Source organism: Pimephales promelas, chromosome 2 (genome assembly GCF_988280905.1).
Source record: "Pimephales promelas chromosome 2, fPimPro1.hap1.1, whole genome shotgun sequence".
NCBI lineage: Eukaryota > Metazoa > Chordata > Actinopteri > Cypriniformes > Leuciscidae > Pimephales > Pimephales promelas.
In genome coordinates this window covers 8,969,235-8,994,788 of record NC_142770.1, presented here as the reverse complement: position 1 = coordinate 8,994,788, position 25,554 = coordinate 8,969,235, and the positions used below count along the sequence as shown (strand labels likewise).

At 36.4% G+C, this 25,554-nt stretch overlaps 2 protein-coding genes across 3 annotated transcripts in view; one reads left to right on the top strand and one right to left on the bottom strand.

Moving 5' to 3' along the window:
- The window catches only part of aox5 (aldehyde oxidase 5), a 33,464-nt gene extending 31,894 nt beyond the window's left edge, over positions 1-1,570 (top strand). Inside the window, exons 31-35 of the mRNA XM_039682966.2 lie at positions 38-152; positions 365-430; positions 571-759; positions 1,099-1,266; positions 1,520-1,570. Of these exons, the coding sequence (XP_039538900.2) occupies positions 38-152; positions 365-430; positions 571-759; positions 1,099-1,266; positions 1,520-1,570 (589 nt within the window). The remainder of the gene's footprint in view (positions 1-37; positions 153-364; positions 431-570; positions 760-1,098; positions 1,267-1,519) is intronic.
- Positions 1,571-1,782: 212 nt separating this feature from the next.
- Positions 1,783-25,554, bottom strand: part of aox6 (aldehyde oxidase 6) — a 65,199-nt gene continuing 41,427 nt past the window's right edge. Inside the window, exons 1-35 of one of the 2 annotated variants that reach the window (XM_039682965.2) lie at positions 22,724-22,887; positions 22,425-22,482; positions 21,981-22,077; positions 21,511-21,619; positions 19,237-19,363; positions 19,096-19,157; positions 18,638-18,715; positions 18,072-18,152; positions 17,730-17,874; positions 17,513-17,605; positions 17,087-17,238; positions 16,544-16,637; positions 14,619-14,728; positions 14,368-14,552; positions 13,679-13,841; positions 13,513-13,602; positions 12,976-13,145; positions 12,334-12,460; positions 12,113-12,235; positions 11,930-12,026; positions 11,714-11,838; positions 11,147-11,280; positions 10,946-11,033; positions 10,723-10,809; positions 10,413-10,604; positions 6,930-7,157; positions 6,724-6,819; positions 6,518-6,646; positions 6,265-6,339; positions 3,930-3,982; positions 3,627-3,741; positions 3,488-3,553; positions 2,652-2,840; positions 2,294-2,461; positions 1,783-2,176 (exon numbers count right to left, since the gene is read on the bottom strand). In XM_039682965.2, the coding sequence (XP_039538899.2) occupies positions 2,114-2,176; positions 2,294-2,461; positions 2,652-2,840; positions 3,488-3,553; positions 3,627-3,741; positions 3,930-3,982; positions 6,265-6,339; positions 6,518-6,646; positions 6,724-6,819; positions 6,930-7,157; positions 10,413-10,604; positions 10,723-10,809; positions 10,946-11,033; positions 11,147-11,280; positions 11,714-11,838; positions 11,930-12,026; positions 12,113-12,235; positions 12,334-12,460; positions 12,976-13,145; positions 13,513-13,602; positions 13,679-13,841; positions 14,368-14,552; positions 14,619-14,728; positions 16,544-16,637; positions 17,087-17,238; positions 17,513-17,605; positions 17,730-17,874; positions 18,072-18,152; positions 18,638-18,715; positions 19,096-19,157; positions 19,237-19,363; positions 21,511-21,619; positions 21,981-22,077; positions 22,425-22,482; positions 22,724-22,774 (4,020 nt within the window). In that variant the 5' untranslated portion in view covers positions 22,775-22,887 and the 3' untranslated portion in view covers positions 1,783-2,113. Of the gene's footprint in view, positions 2,177-2,293; positions 2,462-2,651; positions 2,841-3,487; positions 3,554-3,626; positions 3,742-3,929; positions 3,983-6,264; positions 6,340-6,517; positions 6,647-6,723; positions 6,820-6,929; positions 7,158-10,412; positions 10,605-10,722; positions 10,810-10,945; positions 11,034-11,146; positions 11,281-11,713; positions 11,839-11,929; positions 12,027-12,112; positions 12,236-12,333; positions 12,461-12,975; positions 13,146-13,512; positions 13,603-13,678; positions 13,842-14,367; positions 14,553-14,618; positions 14,729-16,543; positions 16,638-17,086; positions 17,239-17,512; positions 17,606-17,729; positions 17,875-18,071; positions 18,153-18,637; positions 18,716-19,095; positions 19,158-19,236; positions 19,364-21,510; positions 21,620-21,980; positions 22,078-22,424; positions 22,483-22,723; positions 22,888-25,554 lie in introns of those variants that run through there. The other variant, XM_089134527.1, reaches the window with a different exon arrangement.

Genomic DNA, 25,554 nt, shown 5'->3' with positions numbered 1-25,554 from the left:
TTTGATAGTTTGAAAATAAATTATATACTTCTAACAGGGGCCCACACACCAGTGTTGACTGGGAGAAGAGTGAGGGCAACGCATACTATTACTTTACTTTCGGTGCCTGTTGCTCAGAGGTGGAAATTGATTGCTTGACAGGAGATCACAAGGTACTTGTCATCTATATTTATAAAATTAAATCATAAAAAATATATATAATTTGGCAATGGATTGCATTGTGATTCATATCTTAATACATATTTATAAGCAGTTATTTATGTCACTGGCCTGGATTCTAATGCTGCAATTTATCAGGTTATGTGTGCATACATTCACAATTTGAATATCAAAATTTTGTGGGCTGTGAAATTATATTTTACAGAACATTAGGACTGATATTGTGATGGATGTTGGTCGGAGCATAAACCCTGCTCTGGATGTTGGACAGGTACGGAAGATATTTTATCGCAGTTTATGTATATATATATGTGTGCGTGTATATTATTTCTATAATAAATAATTACATTTTGATTGTATTATTTGGCAAATTAGTCACCATACAGTTTGTAAATCTGTGTGTGTTTACAGGTCGAAGGTGGTTTCGTACAGGGAATTGGGCTTTACACTATAGAAGAGCTAAAATTTTCCCCTGAGGGCGTGTTGTTGACCAGGGGTCCCTCTCAATATAAAATCCCAGCTCTGTGTGACGTCCCTCCTCAACTAAACGTTCATCTGCTGAGCAACGCAGAAAACCCTCACGCCATATACTCTTCAAAGGTAAGACGAACCCCCCTGAATGCCAACACGATATGTTGTTGAGACAAAATAAGAAAGTTGTTTAAGTAAACTGGCAAATAATTAGTAATATTTACCTCTCAGTGATAAATGCAGACAAAACAAACACCAAAAGTTGTGTCTAGGCTTCTGTGATGGCAAAACTATTAAGGTCAGGCTGGTTCACAGCAGACTTCAATCATTTAGCAGATAAAACAACGTTTGCAACCTATTTTACTTCCGTAGTCTGTGCATAAAGATCCCGTTTTGCTCGGAAGTATGTCAGTGGAAATTTTAATAATGTTGAAATATTGGCTGAAAAGGTTGTTTTAAAATGTTTAGGGGATCGGGGAGCCTCCTGTGTTTTTCGGCTGCACTTTGTTCTTCGCCATTAAAGAAGCAATTGCGGCTGCACGGAGGGAGAGAGGCCTGAGCGACAGTTTTCCTTTCTCTTCTCCTGCCACTGCAGAAAAAATACGCATGGCCTGTGAAGACTGCTTTACCAGGATGGTGGGTGTAAATAAATTCATATGATATATATATATATATATATATATATGTTACCTACAGTATATATAATATATATCCCACCTACAGTATATATATTATTCATATTATATAATTTATTTTATACATTATATGATAATTTTTTGACATAATTAATTTAATATATATTATTATAAATTCTTTCAGGTTTATGTTTTCGTTCCTGATAATAATCTTAAATATCACCTTTGTGTTTTTTTTTTTTTTTTTTTTACAGAATCAACAGGACAAGAAAGTAAAAATCAAACCCTGGGCTATTAATGTGTGAAGAAAAACATCCAAATACCTAAACAAGATGTAACTTCCTTTTCATTGTTGGAGACTTTGAGCTCAAACTATTAACCTTAGATGACATGTCAGGGACATGTAACGTATAGCGTTAGCGTTATCTTATAGCGTCCATGATATTTTAATTGTGCAGTTAATGTTTTATAAAATCAACAAGTAACTTGCTTAAATAATCAATACTAGGATGAGAAATAACGTCATTCACATTTATTAAACTTGCGTCAAAGAAATCATAAATGTTAAGTGTTAATAATAAACATAACTATAAATTGGTCTTAAGAAATCATAAATGTTAAGTGTTAATATAATAAACATAACTATAAATTGGTCTTGAGATGTGATTGCATGCACAGTATCTTTTGTCTGTTTTTTGCTTTAGTAGATTAGTTTCAGCAAGCAGCTGATAATAGTTTGATGTTAAATCAGGCGACCTTGAAATCATAAATGTCATGTGATTTGATAAGAGCAACATAACAGCTTTGAGTGAGATAAAAATATTAATAATAGGATGATTATGTTGTTTTCATATGTCCAGAGCCCATGGCTGAGCTGGTTCACAAGTTGATCCAGGTTCACTTTTTGCAACCTACCAAAAATAAAATTATATTCATTTTATTCAGGTTTCAACCATATTTATCTTTAAGGATTTGTTTAATAAAGATTTGGACACTTGAACACGAATGGGTTACTCTAATTCTCATACCATCTTTGTGAATTGTGTGGAACAGGCCAGACATGCCCGCTCTGGGGTGACGGGGCTGTTTAGCTGGAAGGGGCCGGTTAAACCTGCATCATTTCGGGCTGCAGTCACAGCGTCTTTAATAGCAAAGAATACAGAACTGCCCAGGAACAATGTCGGTTCTCCGATCCCCTAGAAAAGTGCACCACAATCAGAAAGCTTTAGTTTGCAATGAAGTCACATCTAGATCATCTAAAATCTGGTAATATCAGGTTTGAATACAATTAGAAGGGAAGTGAACCGCAATGGTTCCACAAAATCTAAATAAACCTGGGAAGTACATACATCCGTGATAAGGAGAAAATGAGTGAGAGCGAATCACCTTTGATGAATAGATGGCATGAGGGTTGGTTGAGCCGGCTAAAAGATAGACATTAAACTTAAGAGGGACGTCACAAAAAGCCGGGATCTTGTACTGGCCTGGTCCACGTGTGTACAGAACACCAGATGGAGAAAACTTGAGCTCCTCCATGGTGTAGAGACCCAGACCCTGCATGAACGCTCCCTCAATCTAACACACATACGTATTATATGAATAAATACATATTAAATACGAGTATATTGTTGGATAGTCTCCTCTGCTCACCAAGGCTGCTTTTATTTGATAAAGAATACACTAAAAACAGTAATATTGTTAAATATTACACTTTAAAATAGCTTTTTTTCTATTAAAATATATATTTTAAAATGTAATTCATTCCTGCAATGGCAAAGCTGCATTTTTTTTAAGCATCATTACTCCAGACTGTCATTCTTTCTTATTAACAATGTTTAAAACAGCTTCATATATTTGTGGAAACTTTGATTTAAAAAAAAAAAAAAAACTTTGAACAGTTGAGCATATGGGTAATTTGCCTCTATATAGAGTATAATAAAATATATAAATGAGGCATACACGATTAAAATGTTTAAATTTGAAAAGACTGATGACGATTATGAACTTAACTCTTGGACCTGACACAAGGGGGAGCTAACACTTCTTTAATTCTGGTACAGTTACTGGACAATAGTGGTTAATCTAAAAAAAATGGATTGGTTAATCAATATTCCTAATTAATCAGATAGATCTATTAACCACTATTTGTTTAATACATATTAAGGTATTTAATAAAAGGTTCATTCCTACTAAGCGAGGGAACATCATAGAGAAAATCTTACCTGACCAATGTCAATGGACGGATTTAGACTTCTGCCAATATCAACGACAATATCCGTCCTCAAGGTCTATGAGGAAAAAAAGCAGTATGTCAGATTCATTTTACACTGATTAAGCAAACAGCATCATATCTGCATTTACCCTGTACTCTCCGGTCAAACAGTCCAGCTCAACCTCACTGCAGCACACGGCAAACGTGAAGTAAGAGTACGGATTGCCTTCCTGCTTCTCCCAGTCCATGTTTGTATCAGGACCTCTGAAAACAGACAAAACGCAGCTAAAGCGTCAAACAAAACCTCCATGTTTTGTCTAGTTTTAAGCCTTTGTTCTAGTCTTTGATGATGCCTTGATCACGCTGTTGAAAAACACGCTCAGCTAGCACTTTTAATTACATTTAGAAAACAAAAACACAAGTTCCTTTTCAAGGACATTTGGATTATTTACCTGTAGAATCCTGTGGCTGACAGACTGATCTTCTCCAAAAATGCTGTCATTATCTTTAAAGACATAATTTAAAGCAAATGAATAAAAATTAAAAATACATAAAATATATTAAAAAAAAGAGTGAGGGCAATAAAATGATAATAAAGCAATAAAAAAAAATGATATGTACTGTAGATTATAGAATACATTTTTGAATAAATGGATGGACTGCCGACAAAGCGCTTTACACATTGCCTAAATAAATTGAGGTAACAGCTTATTATTTCACAACGGCTTTGAACGTAGCTGATTCAATCAGGTTTCAACCTATCCACACAGGATATTGTAGAATTAATAACTTGTTTTCATATGACGTCATGCGAAATACAAATGGAGGGCAGGAAGTGATTTGCTGTATTTAGAAAGCACTATAACAAACTCAAAATGCCTGTGTTCCGAGTCATTTATGGTTACTTGAATCGATCAAACCACAAGGAGTTTTTATCGTGTACCAAAAGTTGTTGTTCATAAGGGGGGAAAATGCAAGAAATTGATCGAAAATCTCTGGAAAAATGTCTGCGGTCGGGAGGAGCCGAATGGGAAAATGCTTGTGTGTGTAATGTTAGTGATCACTTCGTCAAAGGTGAGTTAATAGAACTTAAGTGACTGTTTGTGCAACGTGTAACGTTTCCGAACTTTGTAAAGTCAAAGTAACGTTACTGTATGTCTGTAAGACGAGGTAGTTGCTGATATCTACCGCCTCGATGGCAGGAAAATAATTCAATTCAGTTGAAAAATCGCTCCTCTTCATAACGTAAAGGCCCGTACACACCGGGACGAATATCAGCGCGCGTTATTCGTCAGCGTTTTTCAACGCGTTTTTTGTGTTCACACCCAAGCGTTTTTCGCTGGCGATGAGCCGAGTGAACATGCAAATTCATTCCCTGACATTAGATGGCGCTTAATGTAAAACAGAAATAATAATAGAATACTATACTAGGGTGATCATATTCATGTCTCAATGTTTTATTATGACAGATAGAAAAAAAACGAATGAAATAATGATAGAAATAATGTCTTCTGTATTAGAAAAATAAATATATAAATAATAAATAACTAAAAGAAATGCCTCCAAATGTAACAAAAAATAGCTCTCACAAACTAACAAAAATGAACTAACAAAATCTATTTATATCATTAGTTTTCATTCTCTTTATCTTGTTTTTCTTCCTCATCCACCTTGTTTGGCCATCTATATTTTGCTGTAGAACTGATCTTTCCCAGCAGTTTTTGTTTGAAAACCAGGACATTTTCATCACTTAAAAACAGTCGGGACAGGACGTGGAAACAGGACATGTGTAACGCAAAGTTGAGATGTTGCCCAGAGATAAAAACATAGCAGTTGTCGGATGAACAGATGCACGAGAGACGAGAGTTGTCGCGTTTAATAAAATCACTCAAACGTCACACTCCTCCTCATACATCGGGATCGAGCGAGAAAAAAAAAACACAAACAAACATCTGGTCACAATAGAAAAATATAATAAAAGAAAGAATACAAAGAGTCGGCAGAGCGGTTATTTATCTCCTCTCCTCACTTGTCAAAATCTAACTGACATTACGCACACTATGCGCAGTTCTCCTCAACTCAGATTTCTGTAAAGCACAAAGTGACCGTTTACACATGTCACGGGAAAACAGGACTGTTGGTCACCCTATATACTATTATTACAGAAATACTAATATAAATATTATCTTATAGCTCTTTGTGCTCCGAGACCAGCAGCTCAACATCTTGCCCATAGGTATCTTGTCTCTTCTTCGCCGTATGTGTGCTCGGCAAGACCGTTTTGTGTTTGAGCACCCTCAACTTGTGTTTTACTGTAACTTCAGAAGTACCGGACACGTGAGCAAACCCGCCAATCTCGTTGGTCGGATAGGTTGACGCGGCGCGTCAAACCAAAAAAACGAACCCGAGGCGTTTTTTAAAAAATGACGCTTTTGCGCGTGGCGTTTTTCGCGTCGGTGTGAACACTCACATTGGCGGCCATTGTTTAGTCACGAGGCGTTAAACGTCGACGAATAACGCGCGCGAAATTCGTCCCGGTGTGAACAGGCCTTAAAGATCACATTCAACATATGTTTAATTTTTTGTTTATTTCTTTCTCTAGTAATAGCGTGTAAAGTATTACAGTACGGACTTTCCTCCATCTCGTCCATTGCGCTCTTCACTCCCTGCCCTCCATCTGAATTCCGCGCGTCATCATAATCACGTGACTGAAACCCAGCTGTTACTGTACCCATCATTTTTATTTTGCATCAAAAACGAGAAATTTGAATAGTTTGTCAACTTTACCCAGTTCTGCCATGTTCCCTCAGGATCCCTCTTTCTGATTGGCTCTAGTCTTTTGTACAGTATTTGGCAGGCATGCTGCAAAAAAATGATTTTAACAATCCTAAAACATACATTAAAAGCATAAAAAGGCCAAACAATCAAAATGTAATTACATTACAATACATTAAATGATTTCTTCAAACCTCTTAAAGACATAAGACATAAATCCTTCAAGATCAACAAATTATGCAGTCCAATCTGATTTTCGATATACCTGCACAGCCATTCCGTTGGCATCTGTACCAAAGGACGCAGCAGACGGGCAGGTATTTGGGACACACTGTGTGCTGGTTTCAGAGATGTGGATCAAAGAAGCAGGAATATTCAGCTCTCGACTCGCCACCTGTGAAAAAACATGAGGTAAGCCCCAAAAAAATCTAAAATTGGTTGCAGATCTGTGCAGAAAGCTGGAAGTGGTACCTGTTGGATTTTAGTGTGTATGCCTTGACCCATTTCCGCTCCACCGTGGCTCACTAGCACAGATCCATCCTTATAAATATGCACAAGAGCTGCAGCCTTTGTAATACACACACACACACACACACACACACACACACCAAAAGATCATTTGGAGTTAATTTAAAATAATTGAAAAGTCTCAGTAGCATGTTTTAGGTCACAGTAACCTGGTTGAGGAAGCCCTCTGCAAACCCAATGCCAAATTTAACGGGTATTATGGCAATTCCTCTCTTTTTGTACTGGTTCTGCTGGTTAAAGAGAACGATGGCCTGTCGTCTCTGACTGAAGGCAGCTTTCTCCATACACTCGTTCCAGCAGAGGACGAGATTCTTTGGGTCAAACTCCATCTTGTAGTGAGTGAGGGAAACTTCCTTGTACATGTTTATCTCCCTGATCTGCAACAATAAAATAATGAAAGATTCAAAATAAATAATTGTGACAAACAATAAATAAATTAATACATTTATGTTTATTACTATATCATCATCAAAGGCTAAATCAAATACATATTAATTTCTATAACAGCAAAGATGATATTCATGAACAAATAAATAAATGCATGCATGAACTACTGACTCTATCAGCAAAGACTATTCATGACAATCAATAAATCAATCAATAAATAATAATTTACATTTCGACAGACTGTATTGATGACAATAAATAAATATGAATTAATTTCTGTATCAGCAAAGACTGTATTGATAAAATAAATAATAATAATTAAATATATATATATATAAATATCAATTGTCTAATCAACAAAGGCTATTTTCATGACAATGAATCAACCAATCAATAAATAATAAAATACATAATCATTACCATATTGCAAATGCTATGTTCATGCCACTAACTAAATAACTGTTTAAACAAATAAATACATGTTCATTACCATTTAAGCATCAAACTCTGTGTTTGACAAATTTAAAGTTGACAATAAATAAATATAAATAAAAAAAGAATCAATTGCCATATCTGCAAATGCTATATTAATAAAAATAAATGGATAAAAATGCATTGCCATAAAACAACATCATTTTCAAACCAGTAAACAAATAAATACATATTCATTACCATATCATTTATGACCATCCATACTAGAGCCAGACCGATATATCGGCAGGCAGATATTATCGGCCGATATTAGGCATTTTCCAAACTATCGGTATCGGGCAGTTAAAATGGCCGATAAATGAATATTTCAATATTAAAATAAAAATGGACGAAACACGCTTGAAACATGTCATGAGTGTTGGAGTTGTATAGTTTGTCCACCAGAGGGCAATGTTCTGTTGCGACAATAAAACAAAAAAGTTTCTTTTTAAAATGCATTTACGTATACATAACTACAAATAACTATTGTTAGGAAAATCTGTTAATGTTTTGTTGCGCATTTCTAAAAAATATATATATATATATATATATATATATATATATATATATATATATACATATCGGCCGATATATCGGAATATCGGATTTTAAAACCAACCATTATTTGTATCGGTATCTGCCTTCAAAATCCTTTATCGGTCGGGCTCTAATCCATACATGTATACATGCATCAATAAATTTCAGATGGTATCAAAATTAAAGGATATGTTCAAATGATGAATAAATCATAAATGATGCAGTGTTTCCTCTAGGATTTTTCCAAGCTGTGGGGGCAGGCCCATTTCCCCAGGGGGAGGGGGCATGGCCCACGAGTGATATTCCCTTAGGCCACGCCCCCTTGTCTCCCCAAAGTATTATAAGCGATCATGCGCATCCCGTGTGCAGAATGATGCACTTGAAGCAACACCAAGTCACAGCAACGCTTCACATTGAAAAGAACATAGCGAAGGGAAGGGGATTAAATCTATGCTCAGTAGGGCTGCATGATTTGGGGAAAATGTCATTTTTTGAGCCAATATTGCAATTGCGATACGCGATTCCGATATAATAAAATGGTTTCATGAGTCCAACTTGCTTGGTTCTAAAGTAAAATGCACACACAGATTAGTGATCATTCTGTGTATTGATGTTTATTTCTCAACTTAAACTAAAAACAACAACTAAATTATTTAACACCTATAATGATCAATAAACCATCAACCAAACCAGTGATTCCATTGTAAGCAATCAACTTTTAAAAAAAATTATAGGCTTAAAAAAATATAGCAGCTTTTAGATGTAGTGAACTTCAAATAATCCCCACATAAACCCATAATAAAAAACATATGTATTGTGCCCTGTCTTAACAGGTACAGAAATTGAATAAAGTTATCAAACAGTCTGCGATGCATGAATCATAAATTATATATAGAATAATCCTTATTAAAGCTACAAAAGTTCTTTAGTCAAGATCAGCGAGTAATTTTCTAATTTCCCTTCGTTCTTTGATTAACTTTACTGACAGAACGCTTTATTCGCCGCTGGCCCTTTAAGAGCACCCGTTGCCGAGACGCGGATCTCACGCGCCTCATAGCGCACAACTCTTTTCGTCCATAAGACTTTTCTTATGTTATGAAGATACTAGACAAAACGACATTTTGGCATAATTGTGTGTGCTATTGTTCGTTCAAGCTCGAAAGAGAACTGTATATTCTGGCACGCGGGTAGTGCATGCGCATTATGGCACGCGTCTTTCTGCGAGTCTCATATATTCTAGGGCATTCACAGGCAGCTTTTCACTTCTTGTCGTGCAAAATGCGAAAATGCATTTGCACGAATAAGAGCGGGATCATGTAAGACTAGTCAAAGGATGACAAAAAAGAAGAGATGCTGCGCTAATAGTCCTAATTTGTTTATTTAATATAAAATCGCGGCATTTTGCGTTATAATTGCATAGGTTTGAGATCGCTATTACGATTGCGATATGATTCATCGTGCAGCACTAATGCGTATTCTATCTATGCAACAGTTTTTTGAGCTTTTTATTTTAACAGTTTTAAATTTCAGCGCGCATGAAGAACAATAGCGCACTCTCTCGACTCCAGTGCTGTAATCTTACATACACCCGGGAGAAGGGAATGTGATTTAGAAAGGGCAATAAACTCCACTCCAGCAAGATAAAGTCATTTTATGCAAATCATATAGACCTTTATGCTTTATCTACAAATAAAGTATAATATTGGGAACATTGATCTTGAAGAGAGTGTCGTCGTGTTACTGTCGTAACCGAACGCGACGCGCTGTGTGGATGCTGAATGGAGAATGACTGAGGCGAGATGACTTTCCGTTAACCTTAACTTAGCGACTAAAATATTCATTTTACCACACATTATGCTATTGAATGACTTTAGAAGTCTTGGAGTATAGTGTGAAAACTTGATTGGGCTTTACAAAGTTTTTTTTATGCCTTTAGTGAGGCTTAACAAAATAACCCAATATGCAGAATGTCGGACGTCACTGAGAAGCTGCAGCCGTGGCGGGAGGATTTTAAGTGTGGCGGCCCGCCACGGGAGAATGAATGTAGCGGAAACACTGTGATGAAATAAATTGAAATGACTATATTTGAAATGAAATCTATTTTTTAATATTTAGAAAAAATATTCCCCATATATTAAGACCAACAGTTCATTAGCTCGAACAATAATTATATATGAAGTATAATAATGTAAACAGGCCAAAAGCAAAACATTGTTTTGTTACTGCATGGCACTGACCTCTTCAGGTAGACGGCCGAGTTTAAGAGCAACATCATGGATCATACTCTCAACGACCAGCATTCCCTGGGGCACACCGAACCCTCGAAATGCGGTATTGGAGGGCAGGTTGGTCTTGCAGGCCGCCGATCGCCCACGCAAGTTCACAATATTATAGGCGTGATCGAGATGTAGGAGGATCTTCTCAGCGACCTGGCAGAGTGAAATATAAGAATAATGATACTGTACAAATTCTGTAATAAATGTGTCTGCAATGACCCTGAACATGTAGCTTCCACTATCAAACCATTTAAGCAGGAAGTGATCTCACCAGTACGGACTCATCTACTGCGTTTCCAGCGTTGGCGTAGTACTGGAAATCGGCTGCTGTGATCCTCCCGGTGTTCATAAATCCCACCTGTTGGAGTCAAAGTCAGAAACATGCCAATATATAAGTAAATTACACAAATAAAGAGTAGCTAATAAATATACTAATAACAGCTAAAAAACATTCACAGTCGTTTTTTTAAATAAGCGTTAGGAAAACCACTCACCTTATATTTTCCCCACACCGGGTGACGCCCTCCGGTTATCAGCATGTCCTCTCCTCTCTCTAAAACACATCGTACTGGCCGTCCAGTTCTGGAGAGAGAGAGTTATACTTGGCAAACTCCTACACATCAAAATTATTAATATGGTAAAAAAATTATATATATATAAAATGTACGTTTGGGGTCTGACTTATTTCGACTCACTTCCAAGCAGCAACAGCAGTGATGGAGGCCAAAATGGCAGTTTTGGTGACCTTGCCACCGAAAGCTCCGCCGAGTCGCTTAATGTGACAAGAAACGCGATTGGACGGGATTCCCAACGTCTCAGCTACCGACTCCTACAACAAAATTGAAACAAACATACTTTCTTGTACATGTTTATCTCTCTGGTTTGCAAAAATAAAGAAAAATAAAATAATAAAAATGTAATAAAATATGTAAAACATATATAATAAAAAGGAAAGCAATAAAAGCAAAGAATACAACGAAAGGGGGGGGGGGGAGATCCACTACTGTACTATACTTTCTTGTGTATGTTTATCTCCGTGATCTGCGAAAATAAAATAAATGTGTAATATAAACGCATAGAAAATTTTTCACACGAGTTTTGTCTCATCTGAACATGACGCATTAAAAGCCGGGGGGGTGAAAACTTTTTGAATTTGAGGATCAAGGTAAAATGTACATAATTTGACTTATAATATAGGTTGTATAATAATGTGATATAATAAATCAAAATAACATAAATGATTTCTGATCATATTAACATACTTGTGTATATGTAGGATGTTGAGTGGACAAATAAACTTTCATCTCCTTCTCTTCCCCAACTGGAATGACCAGAAAACTCTGTGTTTCCATGTAGAAATGCTCCTGTCCTCCGATCCGAATCTCTCCTATGAAACATGAAGCAGCATGCTATAAAATATAAATCCGGTGATCAGAGAGGTAGTGTGATTCATCATGGATATGGCGGCACAATCTAACCTTCATACACATTTTCGGCCTCTCTCAAAGCCTTTTCCACATCTCCTCGCTCAATCTGTCTCTTAGGTGGAAAGAAAGACTCTTTCTCGATGGCCTCCTGAAAACAAGAAGATCCAAGAGCAGCTCTTTAAGAAGGGATCTTGTTTAGACGGGAATAAAAATGAGCAGATTATTTCTTCTCACCTCCACTGTGAAGATGCGTTCCTGCAGATCTTCATAGCCGATCTTCACCGCTGCCGCCCCACGTTTAGAATGAGCTTTGGAATCCGCGACCACAGCGCAAACCATCTGACCCACACAGGTCACCTGAGGACACAAAGGAGAAGAGGATTGCACATTTTGTATGTAATTAAAATTCATAATTCAAAAAAATGCCTTACATGAAAAACTAACAATAGACAGACCTCATCTTCAGCCAGCAGTTCTTCATCAATGCCTGTGAAGGTTCTGAACTTTTTCCCTGGTATGTCTTTGGCTGCGATCACATCCACCACACCGGGAAGCTTTAGAGCTTCACTAAAGTCAATATGACTGTGACGGCAAGACAATACAATCATTTAGGTTTTTTTTTCATTAACATTTTTATTGAAATATCCATTGTCATCTCAGTTTCAAAGACAATTTTTACCATAACTTATGGCAGTTAGCATTAGATTATATCATTTGTTGATGGATGATGCTCTGATGAATGTTAATTTCCATATCAGCAAATTAAATTGATTCAAATTCATTCAAAATAAAAAATATATATATATATATATATATATATATATATATATATATATCAGCTTCAAAGGCTATAATTATGTAAAAAATAATTAAATATTCATTGCGATACTAGAATAAAAGGCTATATTTATGCCAATAAATAAGCATTCAATTTCAGATTCAAAGGCTATATTTAAGACATATATTTAATATATGTATATTATATTTGTATGTATGCTATATTTAATCAGCTGATTATATTCATTCATTCAAATGATTGTCCGCATAGATTTCTAACAGCTTTTTAAGCTAAAACTGTCAAACTGTCTCCATCTTACGTGATTTTGGCATGTGGTCTGGAGCTTGTCACAATTGTGAGGAAAAGTTCACCATCGGTGTGTGGTAGGTCATCACAGTACACGGCCTCTCCAGTAGCCTGACTCAGCGCCGACCGGTGCATCATGGGTCGGCCCACAGGATCTTGAGCTGGCTGACTCTCCACGACATTCTGTACACATAAAACACACACACAGTCCGTTGTTCATCTTCTATAAGTTCAGTGCTTCTGCTTTTGGTGGATTTTTAATAGAAAAAAGTGAACAGATAATACAATATATGACGTGTAGAGAAAGGAAACAGAAACAGGAAAGTTGCGAGCTGGATTCGAACACAAATTTCCCGTATGAGAACCATGAGACCATGATTTTGCCAATGCATGGACAGCTACAATGAAAACACACACCAAAGAGTGTATTGCATTACCTTAAGTTATTTATGGCAATATTGCTACATAAGCATCAAAGGCAATATTTATGACAATAAATGCTTAAATATTACTATAAAACCACACACATCGGAGGTTCGTATAGCGTTACCTGAAACCTTTGGTAGCCAGGCTGAATGCGTTTAGGAAGAGGCTGAATTGCACTTTGCATCTCTTGAGGTATTTCCATCTGAGTCAGACCCTGTAAAAAAAAAAGACGCACAAAAGGTGTAATAAACTATGTCCATTTGGTAACCATCTCCAAAAGTCACTCATACCTTTTCCTTCAGGTAACGGAGGACCAGCAGGTGGAATTTAAAAAGCAAACTCAAGGTCAGGGATCTGCGGAAATCCACCTTCCCGCCTGGAGCCGACGGCCCAAGTTTGATCTCATCAACCAGCGCACTGTACGCATCACTTAACGTTGCCTCCTCCCACGGCCTTGCAAAAAAAAAAAAAAAAAAAAAAAAAAAGTCCTTTTGTGCTTTTTTACATTTTCAATCTTCTTTAGTTTGTAATGTTGCTGTTTGAGTATGAAGAAGGTCTGCAAATTGAAGTCACTTCAGACAGAGTTATTCTCTATATCAGTGTGCACCGTTTCTCAACTCCCTTGAATGCCTTGATTGTCACAATATTTCTCATTTAAATAATTCCCGGCCAAGGCCTAAGTTTCCCAAGTCCACCGCCGTGGTTACACACATTGTCATGTTGTAAATGAGAATAAATAGGCGTATACCAACAAACGCAATGTCATTGCCATTGAAACCAAAGCAGGTATTCTGTAAACGAAAGAGTGGCAAGGGACACACAACTCGGATCTCAGCAGTTGCAATTCACAATGCGGACATTCAATATTTTAGATCGGATTCAAATCGGATGCACAAATAATCAGATTTCGACTGACAAAAAAATGTGAGTCCCATCCAAGAGGAAATGCAGCTCAAAAAGATATACATTTGTGTCCTACCTTCCTAGAATCTGTTTGCACACGTGGTCAGCGCTGAGGATGGTGGCTCCCACACCACCGTAATAAATACTGATCTCCTTCACTACATTTGAGTTCTCGTTGAACCAAACGCGCATCCCAGCGTTCACCGTAGCTAGCGCGTTCTCCTTCCGCGGGGCGTGTCTGAAGGCATAGACGATCTCATTCTGCCAAAAAAAAATGCCGCTTTAGCTAACAATGTGCAAAAAGCTAGTAGATGGTTCATTTCTTACCTGTCTTGTAGCTGGAATGAAAACGGACAAGACGATCTCCTCTGGCTTTAGGGCAGTCTTTGCAAATCCCAGGAAAAAATCTTTATCGATAGGCACCCTCCTTCGTCCATCTGTAATCGATATTTGGTAGAAATTGAGACACGTCAAAATATCCTCTTTGATGACTACTTTCAGAATGAATGCAAAATGTGAAATTTTTTTAAATGATTTAAACAAAATTACACTTGTTTACACTTTTTTCGATAGTCCGCATTAGATATTCTGTTAGTTGACTAAATGTCAACTAACTCTCATTATTTTGCAACTACATGTCAACTAACTGTTCGATTAGGGCTAGCTGTTTGAATAAGTTGACATGTACTTGCAAAGTTACTTATAGTCCGTAGAATGTCTTTTGGTGGCAAGCAGGACAGGGCCGGTCCAACTCGACCCGCTTCGAGTGGGATTCAAACCGGTATCTTCGGCATTGGGAGGCGGGCGTGCTTACAAGTACGCTAAAGATCGCATCCGTCACTAGTGCCCCTTTTAAGGCCAAGGGAGTGAGGTTTACTCACAAAGCTCTTACCCTCCGCTACACTCACCCCTTAAACCTCACTCCCATCCGGGTCACGGCACCAAAAATTTAACCGGTGTCTCTGGCATGGGAGACGGGCGCGCTAACAAGAACGCTGTAGACCACAGCCTCTTTCGTCAATTGCTAGTGCGCCTTGAGGATAAGTGAGTGATGTTTGAACACACAGCTCTTACTAGCTGGCCTCCGTTACACTAGTGTTATGATCACCACATCAGTTTTGAGTCCCATGGAGGGGCTCCAGTAGGACAAAAGGACCAGGATTGGACTTTACGCTTTGTTTTAGATTATGCTGCAGTCATCCGTGAGGAACTGACATTTTACTTTAGTTTTGTTTGTTTTTTAATGATAAAAGGGATGTTAAGCGTTCACTGGTTCAAACCTCCTCCTTCCCTGAGCCTTTAAAGGGTTAGTTCGCCCAAAAATGAAAATTCTGTCAGTATTTACTCACCCTCATGTTGTTCCAACCCCGTAAGACCTTCTTTCATCTTCGAAACACAAATTAAGATATTTAAGATATTAAGATCGCTCCTGCATACTAGTCCATAGGCTTCTTGAGGGAATGACACTTGCTGGCATCGAAAAGTCATTAAAGACATCGTTAAAATAGTCCAAGTGACTACAGTGGCTCAATTTTAACTTTATCAAACGACGAGAACACTTTTTGTGCGCAAAAACAAACAAAAATAACGACTTTATTTCAACTATTCACTTCCTTCTCCATGGGCCTGTAGTCAGTTAACGTAGTGTGATGGTGTAGAGCTACGTCACACGTAGGCTCACCATTGGCCGACGCTGGTCATGTGTGTGATGCGTGTGACGTACAATAACAGAAGCTTACGCTATTAAACTAGTAACCTGACTCGAGGCAGAGAGAGAAATAAACGAATAGTTGAAATAAAGTCGTTATTTTTGTTGTTTTTTGCGCACAAAAAGTGTTCTCGTCGTTTGATAAACTTAAGATTGAGCCACTGTAGTCACTTGGACTATTTTAACGATGTCTTTAATGACTTTTCAAGGCCAGCAATTGTCATTCCCTCAAGAAGTCTATGGACTAGTATGCAGGAGTGATCTTAATATCTTAAATATCTTAATTTGTGTTTCGAAGATGAACGAAGGTCATACGGGGTTGGAACAACATGAGGGTGAGTAAATACTGACAGAATTTTCATTTTTGGGTGAACTAACCCTTTAACTTTGTTACAGGCGACCATCAGAATAAAGTGATAGCAGATATGATGTAGACAGTCTACTGACACTCTAATTAATGGTAGTTGACATGTAGTTGCAAAGTTACTTATAGTAAGAAGAATGTCTAAAGTGGACTTTTAAATTGTTTACTAAGTTGGCTCACCTTTAGAAAGTGCCACTAAGGTGCATCTCCCAGCAGCTAAGACGGGGGTCAGGTCGGAGTTTGGATATGCGCTTGCAATATTGCCGCCCAAAGTCTACATATTTCAACAAACAAAATAATAAATAATATAAACACACACACACACAAAAGAAAAAACGATTAAAATAGCTCATTTTCGATGACGAACTTCAACATTCACATAAGTTGAAGAACTAAAATTATTAAAAATAAAACTAGAAATCATGAAAACGACAAAAAACAGACAAAATAAATAAAACTTAAATTAAAATAAAAACTGAAAATATAAAAATAAAAGCCATATCAAAATACTAATAAATACTACAATGGTATATAATTAATACTAAAATAACTTGTTGATTCTCCCTTAATTTGGCAATTGAGTGCTCAAATATTAAAATTCTAAAATGGTAAACCTTAAATATATTTTTTATATCAGTTTTTGGAACAGATCATAAGAGACTGAGAAATATTTGTGAGTGTAGCAAGAGTGACGTTGTGCATTCAGGGTCTGTTTACACTTACAGCCACGTTTCGGATCTGCTGTCCGCCCACAAGGTTTATCTGCAGCAGAAGAGCCCGAAACAAGTGTGTGTTCTCCGGCGGGAAATCATTTATACTTCTCTCCAACACACTCTTCAAAACAGACATACTGCACCCTGCTCCAACACACACACCTACAAATACAAAGCATTCATTAATGCTACTTAAAGGTGGAATATTTTTGTAGTTGTTGTTAAAATACATTGCCATTCATAGGGGTTTATCTCCCCTAAAAGTGTAACCACTGAGCCTCCCAGGCATCATAGAAACATTGAGAGCGCTCTGCTCAGATCTGTCAATCTCTTTCCACCTTAACCTAATCTAAACGCAGTAGGCTTGCTAGGAAACCTTAATGTAAAGTGTTATCAATTGGAATAAGGTTAAGCTGACGTACTAAAACACACATACCCTCTGATCTCTGGGTAACTTTGAATAGTTCCGACACTCGTGTTGGTGATATTAATACAGGATGGAAGATACCCTTGAACTTCATGTCCAGACCTGAATAGAATAGAAAATTAATTAATACAATAAAATCGGGGAAATGTCACCTGAAAATGCTGAAATAGCACACAAAAATATGTTCGAGTTTATTAGGTTTGGCCACGATTTGCCCATATGACACCTATGTTGGTGTTGCCCATGACAAGAGGGGCTTGTGGGTAATCAGCCTTCAGCTGGAGCAGCTCATCTAGAGATCCAGGGCAGATCCAGGTCATTCTTTCCCCACAAAACTTCTGAGTGGTTTGGTCCTTTATCTCTGCCATTCTCTAAACACAAAATAGACTGAATTTATAGCATATATGTTTTTTTTAAATGTGTTGTTTAGTTGATAACAGCATTTGAACTTCTGACAGACGACCTTGATGCAGCTTAAACATTAAGCTGATATTCTATCTAAAACCTCTTAGTCATAGTTATATAACATACTCTGGTGAAGACAAAGTTTTGAACAAGTCTGACAAACCACGAGTTCAGGGGGAAAGATCAGATCCTGGGTGGGGTCGAACGGGAGCAGGTCCTCTTTAAGAAACAGTTCTGGATGACCCTATTAAACACAAAAATAACTATTACATCATTCAATCCACTGAGCGCAAGTGTTATATTTTTCTACAATAGGCTTAAATGCATCCAAGGTCAAAAAAAAACTTTCATTTTCTCACTTCTATTCTCAGCGTGTCTGAAACGGATCAATAAAGGATTTGCTCAAACTAAACTCTTTAAGGCCTCAAACCCTGTTTGAGGGTGGAGCAAAGTAGATGTTACGTAGGTATGTTACAAGAATTAAGACTAGAATTACTGACGACTTGTTTCGGCAGTTGAGAATTGGCTTTTGTGAGACATTATCTCAATTTGTCTGCACTTTGATTCTTAAAAGACATATTTATATGAGTGTGTGTGTGGTTTTTTTTTTTTGTTGTTTTTTTTTGCTGCAACTAAAAAGTTAAAGTGCCGCAGTACAATAAAATAGGGCAAAAGTGAGTGCAATAAATTTACTAATTTAACTCTGGGTATCAAGATGAAGACACTCACATTCTCTATGGGCTCCACGGATCCATTTCCATTGGCCAAACTGCATCCAGTGCCATTCAACTGACAACAGTTTTCACTCTACAAAAAAATAACACGAAACGTTTGATGTTATATATGCTATGCACATATAATGTAACACACAAATGTCAGTTAAACCTCAAGTGAAAAAACAAAACAAAACAGAAAAGCGTTTAAATGACTGTCACATTGTAAAAGTCACATTTTATTTGATGATAACATGATTATGTATCACTTAATGTCAACCACAGACTAAGATGTTTAAAAACAGAAACAAAAAGAAAAAAATTGCATAAAAATATGTGGAGTCATAATGGGTCGCTTTGAGATGAATCAAGAATATTAGACATGGATGGCCAGCTCAGAACAAATCCATAAAGGATCTGGAATGCCAAGTAACACATGATTCAGCAGCTGAAACGAATGCCGGCGCTGTTCACCTCACAGAAGGTTCTGTAGCCATCAACGATTGGGCGGTACCCTGTGCACCTGCATAAATTACCTGCAATAGGAACATTCATGATTGGTCAAAGTGTTCTTAAGGTTTTTGTAGTTTTAAAATCATGTTTGCGTCACTGTACCAGCCAGACCCGCCGTTAAATCTTCCAAAGTTGGCTGTGGGTTGTTTCTCAGTAATGCATACATGGACATCACCATCCCAGGAGTACAGAACCCACACTGAGACCCATGAGCCTTTGCTATACGCTCCTGATGAACAGAACACACATATACTGTCAATGATGTGCTAAAGTGTCCATGTTGACTATATACCCTGTATTCAAATATTATATATATATAAATATTACATTAATTACATTTGTAAATATTACATTTGTATTAACTGAAGTAACACATATTTGTCTACATATTAATAAATGGTAAATATGATCAAAGATGGCTATTTTTTTTTTTTTTTTTGCAAAAATCGAACCTTTCATGCGTTTTGGAGAAAAACATAATGACTTTAAATTCTTTTCTTCAATAAAAGGTTCGATTTTTCGTAGGTATGTTACAAGAATTAAGACTAGAATTACTGACGACTTGTTTTGGCAGTTGAGAATCGGCTCTTTGATTCTTAAAACACATGACTGTGTGTGTGCACATGTTTTTACTGCAAATAAAAAGACAAAGTGCAGAAGTACAATAAAATAAGACTAAAGTGAGTGCAATAAGTTTACTAAATTAACCCGGGTCAAGTTGAGGATACTCACATTCTCTATGGCCTCTACTGAGATATATATATATATATATATATATATATATATATATATATATATATATATATATATGAAGAGTTCAGAAGCAAAAGCCTCTAAGTGCCATCTGAAATGTTCTTCTAGAATGATCATTTTTATCAAGCTCGTATATTTAAGTTCAGTAATTTCACTTAAATGGCTATGAAATTGCCTATTAATTGTAGTTTAAGTGAAATTATTGAACTTAAATAAACAAGCTTGATAAAAATGATCATTCTAGAAGAAAATTTCAGCACTTAGAGGCTATAGAACTATTCATTCATATATATATATATATATGTGTATTACTTATTTACTTAATTTATATGTATTACTCTTTATTATACTAGTTTAATTATAATCAATTAAATATTTTTAAAAATCTTAAAACGCAATATAAGTAGCATTTTAATGTTTTTAATTTATTTTTTATAAATAGATGAGAAAAGAATTTTAAATCTAAATACAAACTAGGATGAAAATCAAGTAATGATCAGATGATATATCAACTGTCTGTAATTTAATCTCATAATCAGGACTGAGTGTAATAATCTATTTTCAAAAATGATATTTGAACTGGCAGTAATATATTAACCTGGATTATAATCTGTCTGCATACTAATTTCCTAATCTGGATTGGGCAAGTATAGAGCTGGTAAGTCCCGCCCCTTCAGCTAACCCCGCTGGACCTCTAGGTTGAAAAATCGTCAATGCAAGTGAATGAGGGAAAATAATTATTTTCTAATCCCGTTTGAATTTTGCAATGAATGTGAACATATGTTGTCTGTGAATTTTTTATATAGTGTTTCGTGTAAAGAATGCTACAATTTAGCGGGTAGAATTTTCATACGGTTAGACTTTGTGTGAGAGCACTTTGTGGACTACAACTCTTTCGACGTGTTTGATAGGCCTATACATCACACCCACCAGCACACGGATCCCGCTAAACATGCCTGTGTCCTTGGTGCACTTCACCGCCTTCTTTGAGGGAGAGGACAAACTAGTTGAGCGTGGTGAAAACCGTGATTTGTGGAGGGAAAATGGGTTATGTGGCGACGTCACATATGCGACGTGTAGTCTTTCTCGTTTTGTCTATTCCAAAACTGCTAGCCAAAGAATCATACAATATACTGTTACATTAAATTCACAGACAACATATGTTACATCCATGGCACAATTCAAACGGGATCATCACTTGCATTGCCGCTTTTTCAACCTAGAGGTCCACTTGGAGTTTTACGGATGGGCGGGACTTACCAGCTCTATAGCCCTTATGTAGCCCCGCCCCTTTTCAGCATTGCGCTCGTTGTCTTTTGACTTCCGGTCTGTATTTTCACAGCGATCTTGCATAGGTATGAATGAACTGCTCGTAAAAAAATTCCCGGTCGACATTTGTTAAGACATCTGCTTTACAAAGCTTATGATAAACATTACAATGTTCATCATGATAACTTTTGTTAACTCTACAATAAGTAAATTCACTTCACCAGCTAATTACTCCTCGACAGCGATGCCATAGAAATATACAGAACCGGAAGTTCAAAGACAATATTCTAAAGATGACGGCGCCCACGTTTCTCTGGTGCATAAGGTCTATAGATTATAATGTGAATTCGATACCTGGACCGGGTGTAGTTTGGTTTTGGTGCTTCCGATGCCTTCCACGGTAATCACTGCCGCTCCATGAAGTTGGCACACAGGAAGCAGGCAAGCATTCACCGACGAATGACTGGCCAGTGAAGAAAAAAAATGCTCCTTACATGCATTCTGAAGTGATTTATCATGATATCTAAGTAATATATATCTAAAAACATACAAATACTAGAAGCAGGGGGGCTATCTTCCTTAAGAAAGCTGACTAAAAACACAGCCAAGAATTTGAGTTTGGATCTTAAAAAAATGGGAGAAAATGATATGGAAGTACTGTAAAAATCTTGTACTTGAAAAAATATGCATTGCTTTAACCCTGCTTGCATTTTTGCATTGTATTTTTAGGGCTTGCATTTTTTGCATAGGAGTACTATCATGGATCAGACCTATTGATAAAGCAGTGTGATGAAAAGAAAAAAAGTAGAGCGAGAATGAAATACTTGATGCTCTTGGTCTGAGGGTCGTATCTGGACACCATGACGGTACAGGCTCCACATCCTCCTCCACCACAGCCGTACTTACTGCCCGTTAACCGCACTAAACACACACACATAGTGCAAAACTGAACAGTTAAAATAAACCAATAATATTCAGAATTACAGATTAATCTCCTCTAAAAACTATCCACGGTATCACTTCAAAATTAAGATCAACAAACATTATGTTACATAAATATATACTTTTAATATAGATAGACAGACATGTCAGGAAAATTTAGCTATGTTCTAAAAAATAATATTAACATTCTACAACTAATGTTTTAGTTTTTATACTTCCAATTACAAATTTAGTGCTTCAACTTAAACTCAAAAGGCAACATTTCGGTTAGTTTAAAATTTTCAATAATTACAATAATAATGCACATTTAAAATGTGTAAACATACATTTCAGCCTCAGATAAGACAGCAACATAGTCTCGGGGTCTGGGTTTTTCTCCAATATCTGTCAACAAGAAGCATACATATGCAGGACAATAAATTCATGCAGATTTCTATTATTTAAATAGATTCTAATCACAGTCTAAGTTCAAATTAGATTCAATGCCTTTATATGTGCCAATTATTACTATAAGGATTGAACTTGACAACAGGTTCACAACCAAACAAGTCTTTACAGTTTAACAATTAACACATGACCAGAAATTCTGTGAATTACGTTGATTATGCATGAGCAATACTAGCACCTTTTTCCCGTTGACATAGAAAATCAAGCCATTGTTATTTTGATCAGCCATTTCCTCAAAGTTTAAGCCCAAATCAAACCAACTGCAACAGATCTGCGAACTGCGTCTCCAACAGGGTGAATGCAAGAGTAGTCGCTCGAGTTTTCTGCAAACTGCTAGTGTAGAAACAGAAAAGTAGTAGAGGATAGCAAAGGCGGAGTTTGTCCCAGCCTACTTATAAACACTACTGTTACTTTTCTGAGCGCTGACTGGTTAAACCAATAACCGCAGTTTGTGATGACTGAATACGTATTTTAAAAATAATTTTATAGAGACTGCGTACATTACTGGTTTTGTTTACATATCAGGTAACAATTCGTAAAGTTAGTGGATTAAAACGATGACGTTTTAGTACATACAATAAAAAAAAAACGAACGCGTTTGATCCAACGAACTCAAAACGCACTTTTCAGAGTTTTTACATATTTCTCTGACCCTGAAATTCAGATTTATTTTGGTTTTGCCTGCTTTTAACTGGTTTTAAAAATGTATTTTTTCATTTTATACAAGTGTATATATTTACCACCAGATGGCGCCAGAGGCATAAATGTAACTATTTTATCTGAACACGAGATGGGGCCAGACGCCAATGCGTAATTAACATATCTGACCACAAGGTGTCAATAGAAACAAAAAATAAAAGCACTATTAAGAAAAAAAAAAATGTATTACCTCCAGAATCATCCATATATGAAACTAAAAAACCTGATACAATGTTTTCAATGTGTATTTCTTTTAGCTCATCAGAAATGTTCCCATTTTAAACTGTGAAAAAACACAATAGTTACACATTCACAGCAGCTCTAAGAGCTGAAAAGCATGTCAGCAAATTGTGTGTGCCCATCATCTGTGTCTTCTGTTGCTGCTGAAATAGAAGAAAAAGAAAAGAAAAAAAACACACACACACATAGAAACCCTGCTGCGACCCCCTGTGAAGTGTGATCAGGGAACCCCTACAGAGATTATAGCAAGTTAAAACCCAACAGAAATCTCTCCCTAGGCGTTTTAGGATTAGCTAACACGCTAACGCACATACAAAACATGCACATGCACTTACAAGCAAGAGACCACACTGAGAAAAACATCAATAAACTTAACCACTTAACACACAAAGGTGTTGAATGCAAAATTACAGTAGTCAGACACATGCAGTTTGCAGTTCAAACACTAGAGGACGCTCATGAGTGAAGATCGAATCCATAAAGACTGTAAAAAAGGCCCACACCCATAGGCTACATCGCCAACTGTCCATAAATCTCACAAAAAATTAAAGAAATAAAAATAAAATAATAAAAAATAAAATACAGCTGTTCTGTTTGCCCTTTGTGTTTCCTCATATTTACAGTCTTGTGTAACAAGAAGTTATGGCAGGACAATTTCATGTTCCTAGTCATCATGGTGTACTAATATATATCTATATATATATATATATATATATATATAGACCATTTTGCAAGATGTAAACAACACTGGTCCAGAAGCACTTCCTGTTTCAGTTTTTTAACACTACACAAAAGCTGGGACAAACAGAACATGTAAAACTGAATCAAAAAGTTAAACAAATATCTTTAAGATGTTTTCTTTACATGTGAAATAAAGAAAACAGTTACAAACTGAAACAGGAAGTGTTTCTGGACCAGTGTTGTTTAAATCTAGCAAAATGGTCTATATATATATATAATATATATATATATATATTAAGTACACCATGATGACCAGTAAGAATATGAGTAACCAAAGAGTTGATGGATCCCATTGACTTTCATAGTATGAAAAAATACTGTTTGGTTACCAACATTTCTCTTTAAAATATATATATATATTTTTTAAAATATATAATATAATTTTTTTTTTTTTTGTGTGTTCAGCAGATGAAAGAAATTCATACAGGTTTGCTTGGTTTGCTTTGCTCATGCTTATGCTGCTCATTAATAAACTTGAGATATCATTAATTCAAGATTTTAAAGAAGCAATTTGAGAATTGAATGCCAAATCCTGACAGGGCGAGAGGAGGAGCCGGGGATGGATGAGGTTATTAGCTCCTGAGAAATGCCATAGCTGTTGATAATACTGAAGGAGTATACAGTGATACAGGGATAACGTCATATAGGTATATATGGATCAGCTGAGAGAAAGCTGATGCGAGCTTGACAAACGTGACCTGCCAGAACTTTCACTTAAATTGATATTTTACACATTGGAATGAATGAGTGAGTGTGTCATTTCAGACTAAATCGATTAATGAGTAGGTCTGTATTAAGGCATTGACTTTAGCTGCTGAATTTTGAAGGACAGTGGGAAAGGTTAAGCTACACACAAGGTTAAACATTGTGAATCATGGTAATGGAATGTTTGCTTTCACTCGACCAAGAGTGTTCGATTTCTAGCCATTCATGGCAAATGGGTCTCTGAATTAGGGTCCCAGAGTACCAACAGTTTTGACTTAATTCTATTTTTCACAAGGTCTGTTTTAATGACACATTACACAGTCAATCCAGTGTACAGAGTTAGCAAGCATATAACTACTAAGCTAACAATCACAAGTTTTTTTCGGAAATCATAAAAAAAAAAAATTTACATACAGTATAAACAGTATAAAGTATTTTATAAAACATTTTGAACCAATCACCTGAGCTGTAAAAGCCATGTGACTGATCATTGCCTCAGTGATACCAGTGAATGACTGATGAAATCAGGCAATGGTAAAACATCTACTTTAATACATCAAAATATTTGTGATTCCAATATTGCATGCATGCAAAAAATAAATAAATAAATAAATTCATGAATTT